General features: G+C 38.1%; 1 protein-coding gene across 5 annotated transcripts in view; it reads right to left on the reverse strand.

The window, feature by feature from the left end:
• The window catches only part of NTNG1 (netrin G1), a 416081-nt gene that overhangs the window by 58313 nt on the left and 335482 nt on the right, over positions 1 to 22286 (reverse strand). Inside the window, exon 6 of one of the 5 annotated variants that reach the window (XM_049880214.1) lies at positions 2330 to 2497. The exons of the other annotated variants lie outside the window; for them this stretch is intronic. Within the exon in view, the coding sequence (XP_049736171.1) occupies positions 2330 to 2497 (168 nt within the window). The remainder of the gene's footprint in view (positions 1 to 2329; positions 2498 to 22286) is intronic. 5 annotated transcript variants of the gene reach the window in all.

Genomic DNA, 22286 nt, shown 5'->3' on the forward strand with positions numbered 1-22286 from the left:
TTGCTATGAGTCAGAATTGACTTGGTGGCAATGGGTTTGGTTTTTTGGTTTACTTGATTTTAGTAGTACAAAATGCTAAATAGACAAGTTTGCTTAGATAAAATAAAACTCCCCAAAAGTTCATAATTTTGAATTAACAAACTTTTTAGAAATGGAGAAAAGAATTGCTCTTATTATTATTTTTTTTTTTAGTCAGAAGACATAAAAAAATATGTATTAGCAAGCTTTCCCTATTACATGTTATCAAAGTGCTTTAAAAGACAAAAGCTGAGTGGGTTGTCTTCTAGTCCGTGGATAATTGAACATGGATTTACATCAGAACCCTGCCACTTAGTTTTGGATAGGAATACGTCCAAAGATTACTTTAAGGTTGGAAAAAGGCCAAATTTCATAATAATAGAATACTCTGAATGAAACTGCAATGTTGTTTAAATTACCTGCCTTGAGAATTTTTATGGCATAAAATCTTTTCTCTTGAGAACTTTAAGAAAAAAATTAAAGTAATATGAAATTAATATTGTAAAACATTTTAATCTTATGTATTTTCTAAAATTGGTGAGGTTTGCTGTATCCTATTTATTTCACCTCTTCTGTTATTTCCATATTTATAGCATGACATTTATGTATTTTTACAAATGACATTCCCTGCAGTGCAACTCTGCTTTCAAAACTCAGACAGTTACACATCTTTTGGTTTTTTATTAATATCTTCAAATCTTTGTAAACTTAGTTTTATGAAATCAATGAACTTCTTCTGCTTATAAGCTCATAGTGGAATTGATGCTGCCATCCATAAAAGCATAAAACAAGCAAATGCCTGACAAGCTTCTTTTTGCTATTTGTATCAGGGTGGTTGAGCAAAAGTGTTCAAGTTCTGAAGCCAGGAAACCATTTGCTAAAACTGTACCATTTGGGTTAATTTGCCTTACTTTTCTCAAATCGAAAATAGGTGCAATTGTCATTGTAGTACTTACCCCCACTGTTTTGTTAATGAGGATTAAGTAATACAATATATTTGCAAGTCCATTTGAGTTTACAAAGTGTTTCCTGTGCATTCCATATGATTCCGATTTGACCAGGAGGCTCAAATGCCTTCCCTAAGACACACAGTATTAAATAGGACACAGAGGCTTCGACCTAGATCTTCAGCCTCTAAGTCCAGTGCTTTCTCCGCTAATTCACAAACAATAAACTAGGAAGTGCTTTGAAGAAAATAAGGCATACTGTCCACATAAATGGTAATATGTATACTTGGCACAATTTAATTCAAAACAACTTGTACAGCTATTTCATGTGACACTTGCTGAGTACCTGTAAGACCTTGACAATCCAGAGGACAATGATCCCAGAAATGTGGACTATTGAATACCGTTTTTGGTGAAAAGATCACCTGTCATTTTTCAGCTTGTGCACTGCATCTTTAATTCATCTCTACATGAGCATTTCTACCTTTAAAATTGCTTGCCTACATAGTTCCCTACTGGTGTGGTAATAGATATACATGTCTCCTTCAGTACTGCACATATATGCCTTTCTTCAAAGGAAATGATAAAGTGAAATTCCATTTATCGTTTCTTATTTTTCAATTCAATTCCTTTCTAAAGGGCAGGCTTGACTAGGCATAAGGTGGGAGAAGCTTTTTGCAGGGGAAAGGCATTTGTTCTCCCAAGGCCACACCAGCAGCAATCATTTGGGGATGTGTGCGCCATGGCTGCTAAGAGAACTGATTGGCTGGAATACTTTTGAGAAATTACTTCTCTTTTCAGGAGCTATAGGAAAACTCAATAAATGGAATTTTTAATACTATAAATGCAATAGTCAGGTAATCACTCTACAATTACCAGTTGCCAGTGGCTTTCAGTTTCAAATGTTGAAAATTTTAATCATTCAATGTTTGTTGACCATAGACTATGTACAAGAGTTTGTACCCCAGTTTCTCATAGTCATAATTAAATCCTGTATAATGACTCTCTATTCTTAAAACTGTACATAAAACTTAAGGTTATAAGATCGGGTTGATATTACCTGGTCTTAAGATTTCATGCAAAAGAAGAAAAAGAAAAAGATAGGAAGAAAGAAAATTCCTTGGCTCCTAAACATAATTTCTTGGATCATCATTTTAAAAACAATATCATAAGGATTCAACATATATCCCCCAACTATGTTTTCAATCAGTACAGTGTATTTAAAATCTACCACAAGGATGCTTGTAGCATTGAGAAAGTTCACTCTGGCTCAGCCTTGTTGCAAATCACCAGCCTCTCCACCCTAAATAACTCCCCATACTTGAAAGGCATAGAACAATAGCTGAAATTATAATGGAACTGACCTATGCACACATTCTCATCGTCCAGCTGTGCAGAAGCATTTCTGAAGTAGCCCAGCCTGCATAACTCACAGTGCTGCCCTCTAGTGTTGTGTTTACAGCTCACGCAAATGACTGTATTTAGCAGATCGATATAACTGCATCGATTGGAGTGGCCGAAGCATTCACAATCTTGCAAGGAAGAACAGAAATGTATACAGAGTGTATACAGTAGCAGAGTAATAGCACACTACATGCTTGGATAAAATGAGAGATGGAGAAAAGATGATGGAATGGTGTTACATATACATGATTCAACATGATACATGGCAACAACAGATGGTTGTAATTGGCATGGACATAGCATCTGTTTCAAGCAGGATAGAAAGGTAAGACATTCAGAACATGACTGAAGATTGTCAATTCTTGGCAGACAAGATGAACAGAAGCATTTGCAGGTGTACACCTTTTAAAAGAATTTGGGAAGGCTCAGTTTTTCATTGATGCAAAAGTCTAATTTTGGCACAGTGAGAACTTTACTATCTTTAATTCCTGTCTTAGTTTTCTAGTGTTGCTATAACAGAAATACCACAAGTGGGTGGCTTTAACGAACAGAAATATATTTTTTCACAGTATAGGAGGCTAGAAGTCTAAATTCAGGTTGCTGGCTCTAGGGGAAGGCTTTCTCTCTCTGCCGGCTCTGGAAGAAGGTCCTTGTTTCTTCAGCTTCTGCTTCCTGGTTCCTTGGAGATCTCCATGTGTCTTGGCATCTATCTTACCCCATCTCTGCTCACTCCTTGTTTGTTTCATCTATTTTATATCTCAAAAGAGATTGACTCAATACACGCCTTATATTAATCCTGTCTCATTAACAAAGACAACCCATTCCCAAATGAGATTATATAACAGGCTTAGAGGTGAGGATTTACAACACATATTTTGGGGGATACAATTCAATCCATAAAATTCCATGCCTTGGCTCCCCCATTCATGTCCTTGCTTATGTAAAACACATTCACCCCATCACATCATTCCAAAAGTCTTAAATCAACTCCAAGTCCAAAATCTCATCTTCTGAACCATCTAAATCAAATATGGGTGAGACTTTGTATTCCATCCTGGGGCAAAAATTCTCTTCATCTGTGAACCTGTGAAACCTAGACTACAAGTTATCTATTTCCAAAGTACAATGGTGGAGCAAGCACAAGGTACACATTTCTATTACAAATGGGATAAACTGGAGATGAAGAAGGGATAAAGGGCACCAAGCAAGTCCAAAACCAAGCAGAACAATTTATATTAGCTCTCAAGTCTTGCAAATAATCCTCTGTTTTCTGAGACCATCTGGGCAATGGACCCACCCTCCAGATTCTGGATGTTGGCCACGCCCTCTGGATTTTAAGTGGTGGCCCCTTGGCTTGGGCTTTATCTCCACTTTCTAGGCTCTCTGGGATGGCAACTTTGCTCCCTTGCCTTTAGGTGGCCCCATTCTCCTAGTCTAGTCCCTCTGAGTGGCAACTCCACCCCCTTGGCCCCAGGAGTCCCCAGTCTTCTGCCCCTTGAACATGGCAGCCCCACCCCCTCACCTTTGGGTGGCAGCCTCATCTCCCTGGCACATCTTAACAGCAACCCCACACTCCAGGCCTGAGTTGGCAAAGAATAAACTCTTTGAAACCTAGGGGGGGTGTGGTCTCACACTTTGAGATCCAGAAGACTGTGACCCCACCCTTTGAAACTGAGAAAGCCCAGCTTCCCATGCTCCTTTCAGCAGTTCTGCTGATCTTTCACCTGCTCCAGGGATGATCTTTTTCTCTTCTTGGAGGACAACAGGTGTAGCTCCTTTGGCCTGTTTCCTACCTACAGAATTCCAACAGGTAGACAGTGCTCTTTTCTTTCATTCTTTCTCTATCCCCTTCAGTCTAAGCCGATGGGTTTTCTGCTGTGGTACTTGATTAGATCTACCAGTCACAGGCTGAATCTCTTTAACAGAAGAGTGTGTAGCCAGGTCCTTGGTGAATATTCTAGGGCATGTGTCCTAAGTTTGTACAACAAGATTTTCCATATCTTTAAGTTCTGTTTTCATTTTGCACAGTTCATTTTAAGGCCATCACTTTCCTCTTGCATTTTACTATAAGCAGCAAGGAGAAACCACATGGCTCCTTTAAGATCTTGCTTAGAAATTTCCTTGGCCAGATATCCAAGTTCATCACTTACAAGTTCCATCTTTCACCAAACATCTGAACATAATTCAGACAAGTTCTTTCCACTGCATAAAAATCATCACTCTTCCTCCATTGTCCAATCACATGCTCATCATTTTCTTTTAAAGCCTCACCAGTAGCACAGTTAACAGTCACATTTCTAGCAATATTCTGTTGCTGGCACCATATGTATTCTCTAAGACGATAGAGACTTCCTCTACAGTTCTCCTCACTTCCCCCTGAGCTCTCACCAGAAATGTCTTTGATGTTCATAATTCTACTCACAGTTTCTTCAAGGCCAATCTAGGGTTTTACTATTAACTAAAAACCAAACCCATTGCTGTTGAGTCGATTCCAAATCATAGTGACCCTATAGGACGGAGTAGAACTGCCCCATAGGGCTTCCAAGGAGAAGCTGGTAGATTTGAACTTCCGACCTTTTGGTTAACAGCCAAGCTCTTAACCACTGTGCCACCATTGCTCTGGTTTCTATCCATTACCTAATTTCAAAACCACTTCCAAATTTTAGGTATCTGCTCTAGCAAAAAAAAAAAAAATTTTTTTTCTTTTTGCTAGAGCATTACCCCACTCTTGGTACCAATTTCTGTCGTAGTTATCTAGTGCTGCTATAACAGAAATACAAGTGGGTGGCTTTAACAAACAAATTTATTTTCTCACAGTTTAGGAGGTTAGAATAGATTATAACCACAGGCATAGAGGTTAGGATTTATAACACATATTTTTTGGGGACACAATTCAATCCATAACTCCTCCTTTCCCCCATTTTCCTACATATTTATATATTTCATAAAAAAGAGGAAAGGAAGCATGTGAGCATCTAGGACCTGAGTCTGTCATCATCTATAGTTCCTTTGCTTAAAGTCTTGCTCTTATTTATCCTAAGACAGCAAACTCAGTCAGCGTTTCATGGGAATCCCAGCAAGTTTAATAAGGATCTAGACAACTAAAAAAGCCTTGGTGATGCAGTGGTTAAGAGCTTGGCTGCTAACCAAAAGGTCGACATTTCAAATTCACCATTTGCTCCTTGGAAATCTATGGGGCCATTCTACTCTGTGCTATAGGGTCGTTATGAGTCAGAATCGACTTGAAGGCAATGGGTTTAGTTTGGTTTTTAGACAATTAAAAAATTCTCCTTTAAACTTGCTTTTCCTCAATGCTAAGAGGTAAAGGAGACTTCCGTAAGCCTTTCTTCAGGCCAAATCTGCATGCTTATTTGGGAAAGAAAATTCAAAAAATAAGAAGATTATTTGTAAGAAAAAATATGATCTTAAATTTCCTTTTCTTTCAAGTTTCAAGCTAAGCCTGCTAGAAAAGAAGGGCCAAGCAGCTACTGTGCTCCAGATTTCTTTTCCTTTGTCTGTCTAAAATGTTGGCAGTGCCTCTGAGGCTTAGGGGTGATACTGTAAGAACTAGACTGGGGGTGAAGAAAAGAGGGTGAGAGCAGTTGGGGAAGGGTGGAGGGTAACTAGATTTCTTCTCCTTCATCTCAACTACAGCTTGAAGTCATTAATCTAATTTAATGTCTTTTAAAGAACTGGTAAAGACAAACTCTGTGTTGGTAGCAATAATTACCAAATCAAATAGAAAAAAACCCATAAAGGTTAACTAGGTGGGAAAAACATGTATTTTTCTTTTCCAAATATAGGGGTAGGCCAGCTGGACATTTATAAGGAAGGTCAACCATGATACTGCAAAGTCTTGTTGTTTGAAAATATTCCTCCCATTAATCTGTCTGGCTTTTATTCTATCCTACTACTTTTTTTACTAGGAAGGCAAACATAGTCACTATTTGACCCCTTTCATTCATTCACTCATTCATTCAATAAGTATTTTGAGTTGATTTATTATGTGCCTAGACAAAATTTTGGAAACATTGCATTTAGAGGACCAGAGCAAAAATGAATAAACATTATCAAGTAATAGAAAAAAAAAAGAATGAGATGGCTTAGCTCTTTTTCTTATTAACATGCTATCACTCATCAACACAGCATGGATTCATTTATTGGAGAGCTAGTTACTTCAGTGGACAGCTGAGGTCAGGATCCTGATAGAAGGGAACTGAGTTTGGATAGAAGCAGAGGAAAATACTCAAATGGTGTGAAGAGTGAATGATGCCCAGGAATAGGGGATCAACATCTTGGGGGCCCCAGATGCTTAAAAGAGAGGTAATATAAAGGGGGGGTTCCCTGTAGCCATGCTACTTCCTTTATCTGAGGTCAGTTGTATCACTTACTGTGCGTATATGTGCTGGGGGTGGTGGGCAAGGACAGAGATAGGGAAGAGCCAGAAGGAGGAGAGTAGTGGGAGAAGGAGGCCTTGAGACTCCAATGTGGGAGACAGGATAAGAAAATACCTCAGTAAATTTACTAGTTAAACAAACAAACAAACCAGTTGTTGTGTCAGATGGACCCAAGGGCTTTAGAGTAGAACTATGCTCTATAGGATTTTCATGGTTGTGACCTTTTGGGAGTAGTTCACCAGGCTTTTCTTCTGAGGTGCCTCTGGGTGGATGTGAATTGCCAACCTTTCATTAAGTAGTCGAATACTTAGCCATTTGTATCACCCAGGGACTCGAACTTATTAGTTAAGACTTGTGAAAATAATAGTAACAGAATTACAAATCACCAAAATAAATCTTCTTAGAAAATAACATATATTTCACCCCCCAATTCCACTATACTTCCCTGAGTTTACACCTTGTTTATATTGGCATTTCTGTTCTGACTCCTTAGGAAACCTGAAAGGCCTCTTGAACTTTCCGTAAGTGAGCATTGGAACCAAGAAGAATCTTGTGGCCTGGAGCCTCTCTGAGCAGCGGTTGCAGGGAGAAGACCCAAATCTGAAAATCTCTCTGCTTCTCCAGGACTTCTTCAGAGCTCCCTGAAACTCCTGAGGATTGGGACAGTAACGACTTGTCCTCAGGTCTTCCTTCCTCTGGAAGAGGCCCTTTATTAGTGGTTGTAGTTCTTCACGTTCCCTACTCCATTTTGGTCCTCAATGCACTCAATTTAAGGTATCCAGCTTTTTCCCCCAAAGCATCTTTTATGCATAAGATTTCATTCTAGGAATTTTTTCAAACTACACAGAAGTCTTTGTTGTCAAGAATCTTGTTTAGTGGTTGAGACAAACAAGTGTTTAGGTAATCAGAACACAGAATATGCTAAGAAAACAAAATAGTGACACAGTGATCTGGGTCAAAGGAGACATTTATTTAACTTGAGGTAAATGAAGAAAAATGTCCTGCAGATGTAACATGGACTCTTCCTTGAGGGTTGATAGGGTTTATCAAAAAAAGGGGGGGGCGTGGATGAGCATTTCAGGTGAAAGGAATAGAATGCACAAAGGTGAGAGGTTGGGGAAATGTAGGTAAATGAAGACGGAGTGTTTTTCATAATATAATTCCTTTGTGGCTACGTGAAGGCTTCTGTAGGATCTTCCCAGTGGCCAGAACTAAATTCTGAGCTCCATCTGACAAAGCCCTATCCAGGAAAAAAGAATGCATCTGGAAGATATTTCTCCATAGATTTATGAACATCGTCACCTAATATTCTTGAATTTAATGAGTAGAATCGACTTGACGGTACTGGGTGGGTTTTATGCAAATCTGTAAGGAGCTCTGGTTTATAAGGAGCTCTGGTGGTGCAACGGTGAAGCACTTGGCTGCTAACCAAAAAATGGCGAGTTCAAACTCACCAGTCACTCCCAGAAACCATGAGAGAAAGATGTGGCAGTCTGCCTTTGTAAAGATTACAGCCTTGGAAACCCTATGGGAGAGCTCTACTCTGTTCTACTGGGTCACTATGAGTTGGACGGCAATGCGTGTGGTATGGATTTTATACATATCTATGATGACTATTTCTGGGTCTTTTTTTAAAACCTATTTATTAATTTTGATAGAAAAAGTTAAATAATTATATAAGAAACCATACTCAGCTAAAGGCACAGTACTATAAATTTATTTTAGAAGGTAGGTGGATATTTAACATGGCTTTTCATCTAGGAAATGGGATAATAGAAACTTGATTCTGTAAGACTTCTAAAACTCTTCTGAGGCTTCGATAAAGCTGTCTTCTCTGGCTATGATGTATTTGAGAAGATAAAATAAGAAAGAATATTTTTGCAAGTGATTTGAAAATCATGACAGCTCTCTATAGGTGCAAGGTATTTAAAAATGATTATGATTGCTGTATTCTTTTCCAGTATTCTGCTAATTTACCATTCTTACATAATTATTATTAACATACAGGCACAGAACCCATTAATGATTTAGTTTAAACTGTATTATCTTATTAGGATCCTGAAGGAATATTAGTAATTCAATAATTCTTTGACCCTTCAATTCATTGTGCTATCATGTCTTCACTTCCCGTCTAACAGAGCATAGAGTCCATGGTTCATCATCATAGTCACTTCCTTTCATAAACTCTCATCTCCTCTTCTGTCTCTCTCATTGTCTCCTGGAAAAACCCAATTTTGATTAAAAATCCAACTCTCCTCTTCTCCATGCCTACATTCCAGCAGCCAAATGTGGCCATAGGTTTTCTACAACCATTTTGAAATGAGTCTCCCTTAAAGTTCATGATCATAAACTTCCACGGGGCCCTCAAGACTGCCTGGCAATCCTTCTTGAAACAGAGGGCTTCTGGGCCACCAGTCTCTCTTCGTTCTCCTTCCTCATATACTTTTTTTTTTCTTTTTCTGTCTTGCTTTTTGTCTTCACCTCCTCAGTATCTCAGGGCTTAGGCCTTGGACTTCTTTGCTATTCATGTTCACTGTAGGTGTCTCTACCCAGCCTAATGGCTTTAAAAACCATCTGCATGCTGACTAAGGAGCCTTGGTGGTACAATAGTTAAGCACTTGATTGCTAACCAAAAGGTTGGTGGTTGGAATTCACCAGACAACCCACAGGAGAAAAGACTGGGTGATATTCTCCTGCAAAGATTTCAGCCTAGGAAACCCTATGGGGCAATTCTACTCTGTCATATAGGGTTGCTAGGAGTTGGAATCCTTTCGACAACATACAACAGCAACAACAACATATGCTAACTATTCCAAACTATTTATTTCAAGCCTGCACCACTCCCCTAACATTCAGATTCATATACTGTATTCAACTGTCTTCCTAATATCTCCACTTGGACATTTAATAGATAATGTTGGCTTTAACATGTTAGAAGCTGAGCTCTTGGGTTACCTTCCCAAACCTGCTACTCATCCAGGCTGCCCCATCTCAGTAAGTGACAGCTCTATTCTTCCAGTTGCTTAGCTCAAAATTCCTAGAGCTATTCTTATGTCTGTCTTTTCTCCACCCACCTACATTCAATCCATCACAGGTTCTTTTGGCTATGCTTTTAAAATATATTTCAAGTCTCACGACCTCTCACCATCTCCACAAGCACCACCCTAGTTAAAGGCACCATCACCATCATCTCCAAATGGCTCTCCTGGCTTGTGTCCTTGTAATAGTCTCTTTCCCACCCAGCAGCCAGAATGACCCTTTCAAAACTTATATTAGGCCATTAGACCTCTCTGCTCACAGTCGTAATGGCTTCCCATCTTAGCTGAAATAAAAGACAGAGTCAATTCATTCCCAAGTGATTGGGTCCCTGGCGTCACCAGGGTCTCATTACTCTCCTTCTCACTTACTGTACTCTAGCCAGAATGCGTCCACGTGGCTCCTCAAACATACTGACACACTTCCCAGAACCTCTGCACTCGCCATTCCCTTGGTCTGCAACACTCTTCCCCCAGATAGCCCCATGACATACTTCCTCATTTTTTTAGGTTTCTGCTCACAGAAAAACTTCTTTGACTACTGTATTTGAAATAACAACCCCTGGACCAAATACTTTAATCTTCAGTCTCCTAATCCTGCATTATTATTATTTCTTTTGTAGAATTTATAACATGTGAAAAGTATATTTCAAAAAAAAATTCTCCCCCTGAACTCTGAGTGTAAACACATGAGTGCAGACTGTGTCTGTTTTGTTTACAACCGTCACTGCAGCATTTACATCATCACCTGGCGTATGCTAAGCACTCCAAAAATGTTGAATGAATGAATAAATGAATTGATGATGATGCTGAGGCACCTTCCTTTGGGAAACAGAAGAAGACACGGCAGGAAAGTTATGCTTAAATTCATCTCTCCACCATTCAAATTATTAAGGCCCTTTGACCAGATCCTGTATATTACAAAGTCTGGAAGTCAACCACTACAACAAAAATATATATATAACACATTTAGTGATTATTTAGCTGAGAGTCTATGCACAGGTTGGTTTAGGTAAAAGTAAGCAAACAAACAAACAAAAAAGAAGCAGATTCCCAAAATTGCTATGGTTTTATATAGTTTTTCAATCTCAAATCAAATTATAGACTATGTATATATATTTCAGACAAGTGGTGTTTCTGTTATGTAAACAGATCTCAAAGCGGTCTCTAAAAAGCATTTGCAAGGGGTGGCATGGCAAGCGTTAGCGACACACATAGTATTTATTGAGAATGACCCTGTACCAGGCACCATGTACCAGGAGCCAACGTGAACCAGGCCCAGTCCTGCACAGTATAGTGCAGAGGTTCTCAACCTTGGCAATATGGACATTTTTGAGCCAGATAATTCTTTGTTGTGGGGGGCTGTCCTGTGCATTGTAGGGTCTTTAACAGCATCCCTGGCACCTACTCACTAGATACAGTAGCACCGTCCACCCAGTTATGACAACCAAAAATGTCATCAGACATTGACAAGTCTCCTCTGGGTCATACTTTCCCTCCTTGCTCCTGTTGAGAACCACTGGTTTAATGCGAAGACAGAATATAGATTACATAATATAAGGCAGTTATGACAATATGATATTTAGTAATGGGCTAGTTCAGAGCTGTAAGTGCTAGAGGTGTTTTAGAAGGAGAAGAGCTTAAGCTTGGCTTTCCAGATCAGGAAAGCCCAAACCTCTTCTAAGTTTTAAAGGACTCCCTCTGACAGAGGCTGGCTGGGGGAAGACCTGGGCAGGTACGAATTCCAAGAAAACAAAAAGTTGGAAACAAGGAAATAGAAGAAAAAGTGTTAAGAAGAGGGGTTAAATTTCCCTTTTGTGCCTTCTTTCTTCCTATTCCCCATGTCACCTGTGACTACCTGGTTACATTACCTACATAAAGTATTCTGAATGTGGCATAGGAAGTTTTTGTTTTTTTTTTTTTGCCAAGTAAGAAAAGCTTATTTTAAACCAGAGTTGGTGAAAATTCATTTTTGTCAATCAAAAAGAAAGAATTTTGTAGAAAGACTTCAGTTGGACAAAGGGTAAAGGAATTAAAACTTTAAAAATGATTTTTTCCTTCACTGCCTTAACACAGTGGCCCAGGTATCCTCTGGGACCTAACAGGCCTCCCCAAGGAGTGGAAACAAAGTTCACTAGCATCGTTATGAGTCAGAATCGACTTGATGGCAGTGGGTTTGGTTTTGGTTTTAGCATCCTCCTGCTCCTGCTCTTACCCCACTTCCTCCCTCTGTCTTACACCCTTGCACAGCTGAAGCTCTTCCACACACGTTCTTTCATTTGATGACAACCTGGTCTTTTCTGTGATAAGTCTTCTTCATTAAGTGGCTAATTCCTGCCTCTGGGAAAGTGTTAGGACCTCATTAGTGCTATGTCCTCAAGAAACCAGAGATCAAATGATGCGGGGTCAAATTCCAGGTCAAGAGGCTTCTCGTATATCTGGCACGCTTGCTATGACACGAAAGAGATGGGCTTTGTAAATGTCCCTTTTGTTTCCTTTCTCCTTTATCTCCCTGGTTTCTTTCTCTAGATTTAAACATAGGCAGTCCCTGGGTTACAAACGAGATCCCTTCCCAACTGTGTCTTTAAGTCAAATTTGTAGGTAATTTGGAACAGGTGTATACAGTTCTTATTTAGCCTTACTTTAATGAAAGAAAAGGCTGGAAGCCTTGTCAATGATTTAAAAGCTGCGCCTGCAGTAAGTGAAGTTGATTTGATGAAGCATTTGTGGCAGGTAGGGGTTGGCCCAATTGTTTCAAAGAGAGGGCAAATTTACATAGCACTTATTTTTTTACAGGGCAAGTTAAGTTGTCTGTAATTTGGAAGTTGGTAACCTGGGGACTTACTGGATCTGGTTAGGAGCAGTATCATTCCCGTGGCCTCAGTGACTGCCTGGATAAAAAACACTTTATGAACCTATGACTGCTCTGCTCCTTATTTCCGAATTTTCAAGTCCATTTGGATTCTTTGATGCTAGATATTTTAAAATCACAGTGGAGGAAAGTTTAAGGTACAGTTTCAATACTATGGGTTTCCCTTTTCCCATCTCTGGACCGATGTCCCCCTTTCTTTCTATACCACATAAGGACATATTCAATATTGACTAAAATCCTGCACATGATTTGACTAAATTCAATAAGGAATAGGAAAGCTACTATGGTCATTTTCACTAAGTGGGTCAAACTAAGTTCAGATGTTGTTAATAAATGTATTTCTCTGTAAGAGGTGTTTCAAGAAAAAAAACCACAACGACAAAAACAAAATGACATATGCCCAACAGTCAAGGGTGGGAAACAAGGCACACCTGTCACACAGGACGTTTAAAGGAAAATGGTGAAATAAAAACAGGAGTTTTCATATTTCCTGAAAAATCTTCATTCTGTTAATGACAGATGCTAGCTGGAATGGGCCATTCATGAGTCACAGATGAGACACTGCTCGCTTTCATTTAAAGAAAGTAATAGAACTACCACTTTCAAAACATAATCAGTGATTAATCTAGGGCAGATCTTCACTGGTATTTCTTCAAATTCGTTCAAAATAATATTTGGAAGTATTAATGCCAAGCTGTTTTATTTGTCACAAGGTGAAATGGACACGATACATGGAAGCTGTCATTCCGTTCTCATGAAAAAGCATCCCTGAAACTCACGCTTGTGGGTTTCCTTATTTTTCATGAAAATGAGTAACGATGGTAGGACTCTTACATTCATGTTCTAAATAGGAACCTAAACTTGTCATAATTCTTATTCACACATTAATCTTTCAGAAAACAAATATTGCAGCATTTTAAATTGCAGTCAAATTTCAGAGGGAAGCGCTTTTTTTCGTACAGTCCTATTTGATGCATCAGTTGGTATCAGTCAACATGCCTCACCGATAGGCTGATGGGTACACTCCACAGATACTCCAGATTCATACAGTGCAATGTTTCACAACACGTAACACCATGAAATCACTGTATGAGTCCAAGAATTCCTACCTCTCTTGTGGTTTGCAACTTGAACAGAAGAAACTGTTGACAAAGCTAATTTGGGAGCAACTGGATAGGTTTAAAAAAATGAACAGCAAATTAGAAACAGTAGTGAAACTTTCAAACTGTAATAACTTCTCATCAACCCACTTGAAAAGAAGCCCTAAATGAAGAGACTATTTGTATCTGTTGTTTCTGGGAGTCTGTTTCAATTACAAAGGAAGTCTTCTATTTGGCTGAAAGTGGTTCAACATTGTCAATAATAAAGTTTAGAAACTTTATTCTCAGAAGCAAAGAAAAAGTGTTATTTTAGTCAATAATCCAGTTAAGCAAGACTTGTTCTAGTAACAAAATGGATCCCCAATTTTCCCTCCTTTAAAGTAGCAGTTTTGTTTTTGAGTCACTTCAGTAATATCATTGCTTTAATTCACCATGTCATTTGGTCTATGTAACCATAAGCTGCTCTACATATAATCCAGTTAGACCATTTTCATTGAACTGATGGACATCACAGACATAGTCAATTCCAACGATCAGCCGTTCAGTGGCATTCATCTGAACCTTGATCCAGAAAAAAAAAAGTCACCTCTAATATACCTATCTTAAAAAAAAGTGATCTTTTTCACAGCAACTATTACCTTTGTGATGATTATCAGTTTCTTAACAGCAGGGTTTTCTCTCTAGGTTTACCTGCCATTTCTTTCTAATTATTCACCAAGAGTTCCTTGTGAAAATAGGAAAAACAAGATACAGCCTTCTGTTCTTTGCAGATGCTGACAAGATAAACTATGGCTGCACAGAGCTGGCCTCTGCTGCTACAAAGTGTGCCCTTAGCTAAAATGTCAAGTTCCAGCCCTTTGTTAACTATGGTGTTTCTCAAAAAATTCATTTCCACATTCTACAAAAATGCAACTGGCATTACCTAAAGACATTTCCATAAGCTTTTTGTCCCGTGACACAAAAAATCATAGCAAAAGTAATTAAAGAGATGTGTTTCAAATTTTGATAATGCATAATCTTGTTCAGCTCAAAACTCACTGTGGAGAAGTGTTAAGACTTAGATCCTGTCTTGTATAATTTGTTCAACTATGAAATTTAATGGGAAATACTGAGTGACATTTCACTGAAGACGTTCTCATTGAGCTTACCAAGGAATAAAGCCACTAAACCTCCCCCGAATCCTCATAGAATTATACTAATAGGGATGAACTCGATCTGTATTTCCTCTTCCACATATATATGCAGAAACTTGAAAAAATTCATTTGGAGCAGATGATTAAGATAATTCTATTTGCCAGTAATATATGTATCTGGGACAGTCTCGATTTCATCACTCTGATCAAGGACTGGAAATGCAGTCCCTCCAATTTGACTCCCCAACAAATTGCTAATATATTTTGTTTTGCTTAGCAGCTATTTCCTGGTTCCTCCTTTTGCTCATTTCCTCCTCCATCGGTATTCATTAGAGCTTAAAGGAACATCCTGTATGTAACTGAGGAAGGTAGGAGCCAAAGATGTGCCTTTTTTTTTTTTTTAGTTGAGAAAGAAAGAAGACAAAAAGAATACAATTTTTTAATTAAAATAAACCCCTATTTATATATGACTATAGGACTTGGATAGGCAAGATGTTAATGTGAATTTAGCATTACACTGAATTTTATGAATTTTACTGCCCAGTTACTAAAAGTTCTATTACTTCCTGTGGTCAGCACACTGCTGTCAGTGTATTTTTTTTTTTTAACTTATTGGAAGTTATAAAAGAATTACTGCTCTAAGGACAGGCAGAAAACAGGTTGCTTTTAATGCAGGTAAAAAAGGAATATTAATTGATAAAGGATTAAAAGGGGTAGGTGCCAACAAAGAAAATTTGTCATGATGTGTGAGAGAGAGAGACAGAGATCGCTCCAAAATTTTGGCAAGTCAGTGTGGAGCAATGGTCAAGGAAAACACATCTGTGTGTGCAGGGGAGGTTACAATACTGTCTTTATGTGTTTTCCCTAACAGTACAACAAAGATAGCAGTTGGTTTACTTAAGAAAAAGGGAGACAGTAGAAGGATATCTGTGCCACTCAGGAGTTTTAAAGCTTATTGATACTCCACCCTGTGGAGTATAAATTGCACTAGAACTCTGGACTTCTCTTGGGACCGACCTCCCATGTGAGTTTGGTGAGTGCTTATAACTTCTACGCCATCTTGTTTTTTCCCTACGTCTTTCACTATGCTTTTTCTGGGACAATCTCCCTATTAGAAAAATATTTAAATGACAATTCTTTCAATAACATGGCGTTCATGATAACGTTTTTATTTAGTGTCAATTGTCTGTGAGATTTTCCCCCTAAACATGTGGGATTTTCTATCAGTTGGAATTTTACATGCTCCTACCTTGTTTGGGGTTAGAAACCTCAAGGGAGGAAATATTCGGCCATATCCTATTAAACTTTGGAGGATCTGCACGCATCAGGAAAAATCAGGGTATGTTATTTTCAACTACAATGTCATTTAGTCTAAACAGAAAATTAACTGGACAAAGACACAAACCACACATCTGCTCTTTAACTTGGCTGTGATGCACTTAACAAAACAGGACTCCCGCACCAAGCAAGAACAAGCAATTGATGACTCCTCAAAAATTGAATGGACATTAAATATATAGCCCCTTCCCTAGCAGTGCTATACATTGACTTTTGAAATAAGGTAGATTGTTCTTACACAAAGAACCAAATAAGGACTCTTAGCAACTTAAACCGTTATGTAAAGCTGGTGCCTGAAACTGGAAGATAATGCTCAAGAAATAATTTCTCACTTGAGGATTCCATTCTCCGCAATTTATATTACAGATATGAACTGGCTGCATTTGTCTTTTGTGAGAGATTCTTTGGGGTATGTTTTAAGTGTGAGCCATTATCTGTGAAAAGAAGATCTATTTCCTATTTTTATTTATGCCATTTCTCAGAAAAAGAGAGGGCTTACTGATGATTCTGGTTTAAGGGGACTATTCCCAGATACACTTCCAATCGTATCTATGGATTGGGTATATGGGTGCGTATATATTTTCATGATGTTTTTCCCTCAGAATGTGCTTCTAGAGTGATTGGTTCCAATCCAGAGATAATTAAAAGCGTTGTTTAATTTAGGAGTTGGTAGTGTTTTTCTCCTCCATCCAAGGTATAAAAAAAAAAAAAAAGACTCTAGAAAAGCAGGAGAACAGCCAGTCTTAGGTTTAGGATTTCATGCTTTAAAAGTATTTTTGCTAAGGTGCATAGGCTAGGACCACTACAGCAGTCATTTCAGGACTCCAGTCCTACCATCCGCTGAGTCCAGTTCAAAACTGCATCTCCTCAGCGTCCTTCCGGACCACCCAAGTCCACAAGGACTTTAAATTCTTGTAGTATGTTACTGTCTGGGCTTCTGATTACTCACTAATGTGTGTGTTGTTATTGTTGTTAGGCACTGTCAAGTCGATTTTCAACTCATGGCTACCCTATGTGACATAACAGAACTGTCTCACAGGGTTTTCTGGGCTGTAATCTCTACAGGAGTAGATCGTCAGGTCTTTCTTTCATGGAGTGGGTGGGTGGGTTCGAACTATCAACCTTTCTGTCAACAGCTGAGCACTTAACTGTTGCGCCATCAAGGCTCCTTAACATGTGGGTAGGTGTGAGTTTTAATGTTGTTGGGTGTTATCAAGTTGATTCCGAATCATAGTGACCCTGTCTCAGAGTAGAATTGCCCCACAGGGTTTTCTTGGCTGTTTTAATCTTTACGGAAGCAGATCACCAGGTCTTTTTCCTGTGGAGCCACTGGGTGGGTTCAAACTGTTAACCCTTCAGTTTGGTTAGCAGCTATGTGCTTAACTGTTGTGCCACCAGTGCTCCTATGAATTTTAATATTACTAGCTAAAATTTCATAGGTCCATTTCTCATCTTCCTAATTAGATTGGATCTCTATGAGAAAGGGCAGAGCCTTGCAGAGGGCCTCAGTAAATACCTGATAATTAAGTAATTGATGTCAAATGGCTAGGCTATTGTAAACAGGTATTTTTACCAGACTATTTCCTAGATAATTAAATTACAAAGAATAACATTCTTGCGAAACATGGGACTTCCACTTTCACATTTGTTGGGCGGGAAAGCTGATCCACTTTTGCTGTCCTATTAAAAAAATGTATATTTAAGTACATACACAAAGCAAAAGAAATTTTAATATGGATATTGGCATTGCAATATCTGTCAAAATATATGAATGAAAGAAAAATGTAATAGTTTTTTCACACCTGTGTCCAGGTGTTACTAATCATATAGATATTTGATAACAAGGTCACCCAAGAGCTGGAGCCCACTTGGCCAGGCAACTAGCAACAATGATGGCTGAATGTGTAAATTATTGACCGAATGCTGCTTTTCACTTGAGCATTTTGGTGTTGGATGGTTATTGAATTGGACAGAGCAAATCTATTTGATCCCTGATGATCAGTTTTGCAAGACTTTTCAAGATTTTCATATTGAGGAAACTAATATTATTCCTAGAAATTGTTTACTTAAAAAAAAAAGATTTCATATTCATTGGTATGGTTTTACATCAAGAATATATTTAGATATATTCTTAGCACTAAATGAAGAAATCTTAATTTGGTGAAATAGATCTTTGTCTTCTTCCTGTGACAGGCAAATACAGGTCATATGTGGGGGCGATGGTTGTACGTTTAATGTTGAACATTAAGTGGCTTGTTTGTCTTGACGGAATGAAAGTCGTAATATGGTTTATTATTTTGTTAATAAGCCTTGCCAAAAATTTTAAGTAAAAACCGTAATCTTATATTAAATCAATTTAGAAATGACCTTTGAAAATTAACTCCATATATTAATCTTTATCCCATATTCCAGTATAGTAAATATTTGTTCATACCTATATTTTAGTATAGGTTCTTTTTTTTTCTTAATGTCATATGTTTTTGCCCCCAGGATGCTGAGGTTCCAGTTTAAGGATCCTCCTATATGTATTAAAAAATAATTTAGGTCATTCTACTTTTGAACTGTTAAGATTACTTTACCTGTATGGAATTATCAAGACAGAGACCACAACTTAAAATTTGTTCCCCATCTAGGATATAGTTTTCTTCTGTATTATGTACTTAAGATAGTTTCTTGGGGAGAGGGGAGACTTGCTTCTACCTGGAAATATAATTAGGCATTTTCTTTGAAAATTTTTCATTATGTTGGATATCTAACCTTCCTGAACAATCAAAACTCAGAACCACCAGCAGCCATCACATGGAAATCCTAATCTAATTTATCAGTATCTCTAGTGGAATAAAATTTTGTGTGCTATGTATTTTACTTGGGAGAACAAATGTCTTGAAAAAATGGTACTCTAAATTCCTATAGCATGTTACTGTCCGTGCAGGCACATTTAGCCATCATGAGATTTTTAATTTAATTTTAATTTAACATTTAAATTAACATTTCATCTTAATTTTCATAAACTGTATTTTGTTTTATAATTGTAAGCCCAAGTAAGAAAACAAACACTGCAAGTTACTCTCTGGTTATTCAGCCTATTCTAAGATCCTGGCATGTAGTAAATACTTAGCAAATATTACTAATAAATGTTTAATTCCAAGAAGTAAATTAGGCAATCCGAAGGCTATAGTAATAATGTAATTGAGACAATTTATGTTATCACATCCAATTCCAATGAAAGTTTGTGCATAACAAGAAGTCTCTAAGAATTCTTCACCAGTGGGCCACTTGTTTCAAGTAGTTATAAATTCTAAATAGAAAAAAAATTGCAAATATGTAAAAAATATTTGCATTGCCCTTTGGGTGAGCAGTTGCAGAATTAATTAATTTTATTATTTCCTAAGTCAGCCAAGAAAAGTCTTGGGGTCAATGTGAAGGTCTCAGAGTGGTAGTTTGTTGTAATGCAAAGGACAACAGGTGTCAGAAGTTAAGGGTATGGTCCCAGGTCTGCCACTGATGAGCTCTGTGGCTGCTAACTTCTCTGGATCTCAGTTGCCTTATGTGTAAAAGGAAGTTGTTGGAATAAGAGATCTCTAAGTTTTCTCTTAGCTGTCACATTCTGTGATTCTTATAATTATCTCATGGCCTTGCAGGGTCACGTTACAACTTAAGAAAGAATGCATTCTGCTGGGATGAGGCATTTGCCCTTGGAGGATCTAGGGTTTTAGGAATTCCTTGTGTGAAGAGAACATCATTGCTGCATGCCTTAATTATGGATTTTTCAATTTACACAGTGAAACTTCAAACTGGATTGGAGAAATTATTATGGGGGGAGGAATCACCATGTGATTCCAAAGGGATCTTAGATGGCTAATTAGTCTTTAATCACCATTTATGAAAATCTCTTCTTCTTAAAGATTCTGGTCCCACACATCTGGGAAACTGGACTGAACTTGTTTTAGTGATCTCTTCAACTGAATTCCAAACACTATGTTTCTGGGAGTATGGAGTCCATAATCACATACCCTACAAAGACTCCCTTTCAAAAGAAACAAAATATCAGATATGCTCATTGGATGCTATCATCCCATTGTCATGATAAATTTTCAATTACATCTATGGTAAACTTAGAAAATGATGTACTTAGGGGAAATTATGGTACACATAAATAGAGGGACTGGTGGCTCAGTGGTTAAGCGTTGGGTTGCTAACTGAAAGGTCAGTGGTTTTGGGCCCACCAGCCGCTCAGCAGGAGAAAGATGTGGCAGTCTGCTCCCGTAGAGATTTACAGCCTTGGAACACCTATCGGGCACTTCTAGTCTGCCGTATAGAATTGTTATGAGTTGGAATCGACTGAAAGGTAATGGGTTTGGTTTGATTGTACTCATAAATAAGGAGTCCTGGTGGCACATGAGGCTGCTAACCAAAGGCTGTTTGAACTCACCCAGTAGCCCTGCAGAAGAAAGACCTGGAGACCTCTTCCGTAAAGATTACAGAAAACTCTATGGGACAGTTCTACTCTGAGGCATGGAGTTGCTCTGAGTCAAAATTCTGGAGGAGAAGAAGATGGAGGGAATCCCAGACAAAGGACCAGCATGTGCAAAACCAGGGAGGCATGTATTGGCATATTTGCTGGCGAACACATGAGCAACTCCGTGAGCAAGAGTACAGTGTGCCTGGGGGGAAGTATGGCAGGAGATAAAGCTGAAAACATATCTTGGAACTAGACTTTGAAGAGTCTTAAATGCCAGGCTAGGGGAAAAAAAAGAAAGAAATTGATCGGACAGCACCTAACAACAACAACACTGGTAAATAAATGCTCAGGCTGGGTTTGAATCCCAATTCTACCACTTCACAATTTTCTTAACACCTCTGTGCCTGAGTTTTCTTATCTGTACAATGGGGTTAAAGACACTACCTGCTGGTGGTTGTCAAAATTGAATGAGTTAATATTTGTTTGGCATTGTAGTGAGCATTCAATAAATGTTAGCTCTTATTATTCTATTTTTGGTTGCTATTGTAATAAAACTCAGACTGTGGGATTATAAATAGTTCTTCCTGACATGAGAAGGGAAATGAATGTGCTCTCGCTATTTTTTGCAATCTCAATTGCAAGTGATTCTGACATGTAAAAAACCTCAGTCAAGATATAGCTCACCTTAGGGAAGAGTCCACTTCTAGGGCTTACATCAATCAAAACTAATTAATTACAGCTGCAATTATTTTGAGATACTGTAGAAAAGATTCTGTTTTAAATATTAAAAAAAATTAAAATCAGCAAAAATGTTAATTTCTAAGTTTCTTTCAGTTTAGAAGCACACCAGATTAGAATATGAATCAAATATGTATCTTTTCCAAATTATTATTATTTTTTTCATTAAAAAGAAAACTTCACAGAGAACTGTTATGTGACAATTTGGTTGTTGCACCTGAAATCCATTTTTAAGATTCAGAGAAAACTGATTGAGATTCTAGTTATAAAAATGAGGCTTTAGAAGAAAGCTTTTCTCCCCCAAGGACCAAGGAAAGCTCTCTGCACTGTATGTTGGAGAGGACTATGTTAGAATCGCTAAACCTGACTGTCTATCGCTGATGCCATAGTGAATCAAGCTGAAAAGCAAGCTTGAAGCAGAAAGCTAAAGACATTTCATTTAAATCGAGAAAGCTTTAGAGGCAGGGTTGCTTTAGAATGGTTAGTTGTGTTCTAACATACATGGCATTCTCTAAGCATGAATGGTAGGGAGCTTTCAATTCACTCTGTGGATAGCCTGTAAGGACAGAGTAAAATGTGACCATCCTTTTCCATCAAAAGGAAAGCTTACTGACTCTTTTTTCGAGAAGAGTCTACCACGTAGTAACTCATACTTTGGTAATTTGATGAAATGGCCCAGTGAATTCTAACGCCATGGCAGAATGAAAAAATCTTGATTTGGAGATTGTACATTGAGCTGGAATCCTGCCTTGAGGACTATCCATATTTACGATTTAGACAATTTGTTTAAGCCTCAGTTTCTTTATAAAATTATGAAGTTGGATGAGTTTGCTCTTTAAGTT

The sequence above is a fragment of the Elephas maximus genome, chromosome 3 (genome assembly GCF_024166365.1).
Source record: "Elephas maximus indicus isolate mEleMax1 chromosome 3, mEleMax1 primary haplotype, whole genome shotgun sequence".
In the NCBI taxonomy this organism is placed as follows: domain Eukaryota; kingdom Metazoa; phylum Chordata; class Mammalia; order Proboscidea; family Elephantidae; genus Elephas; species Elephas maximus.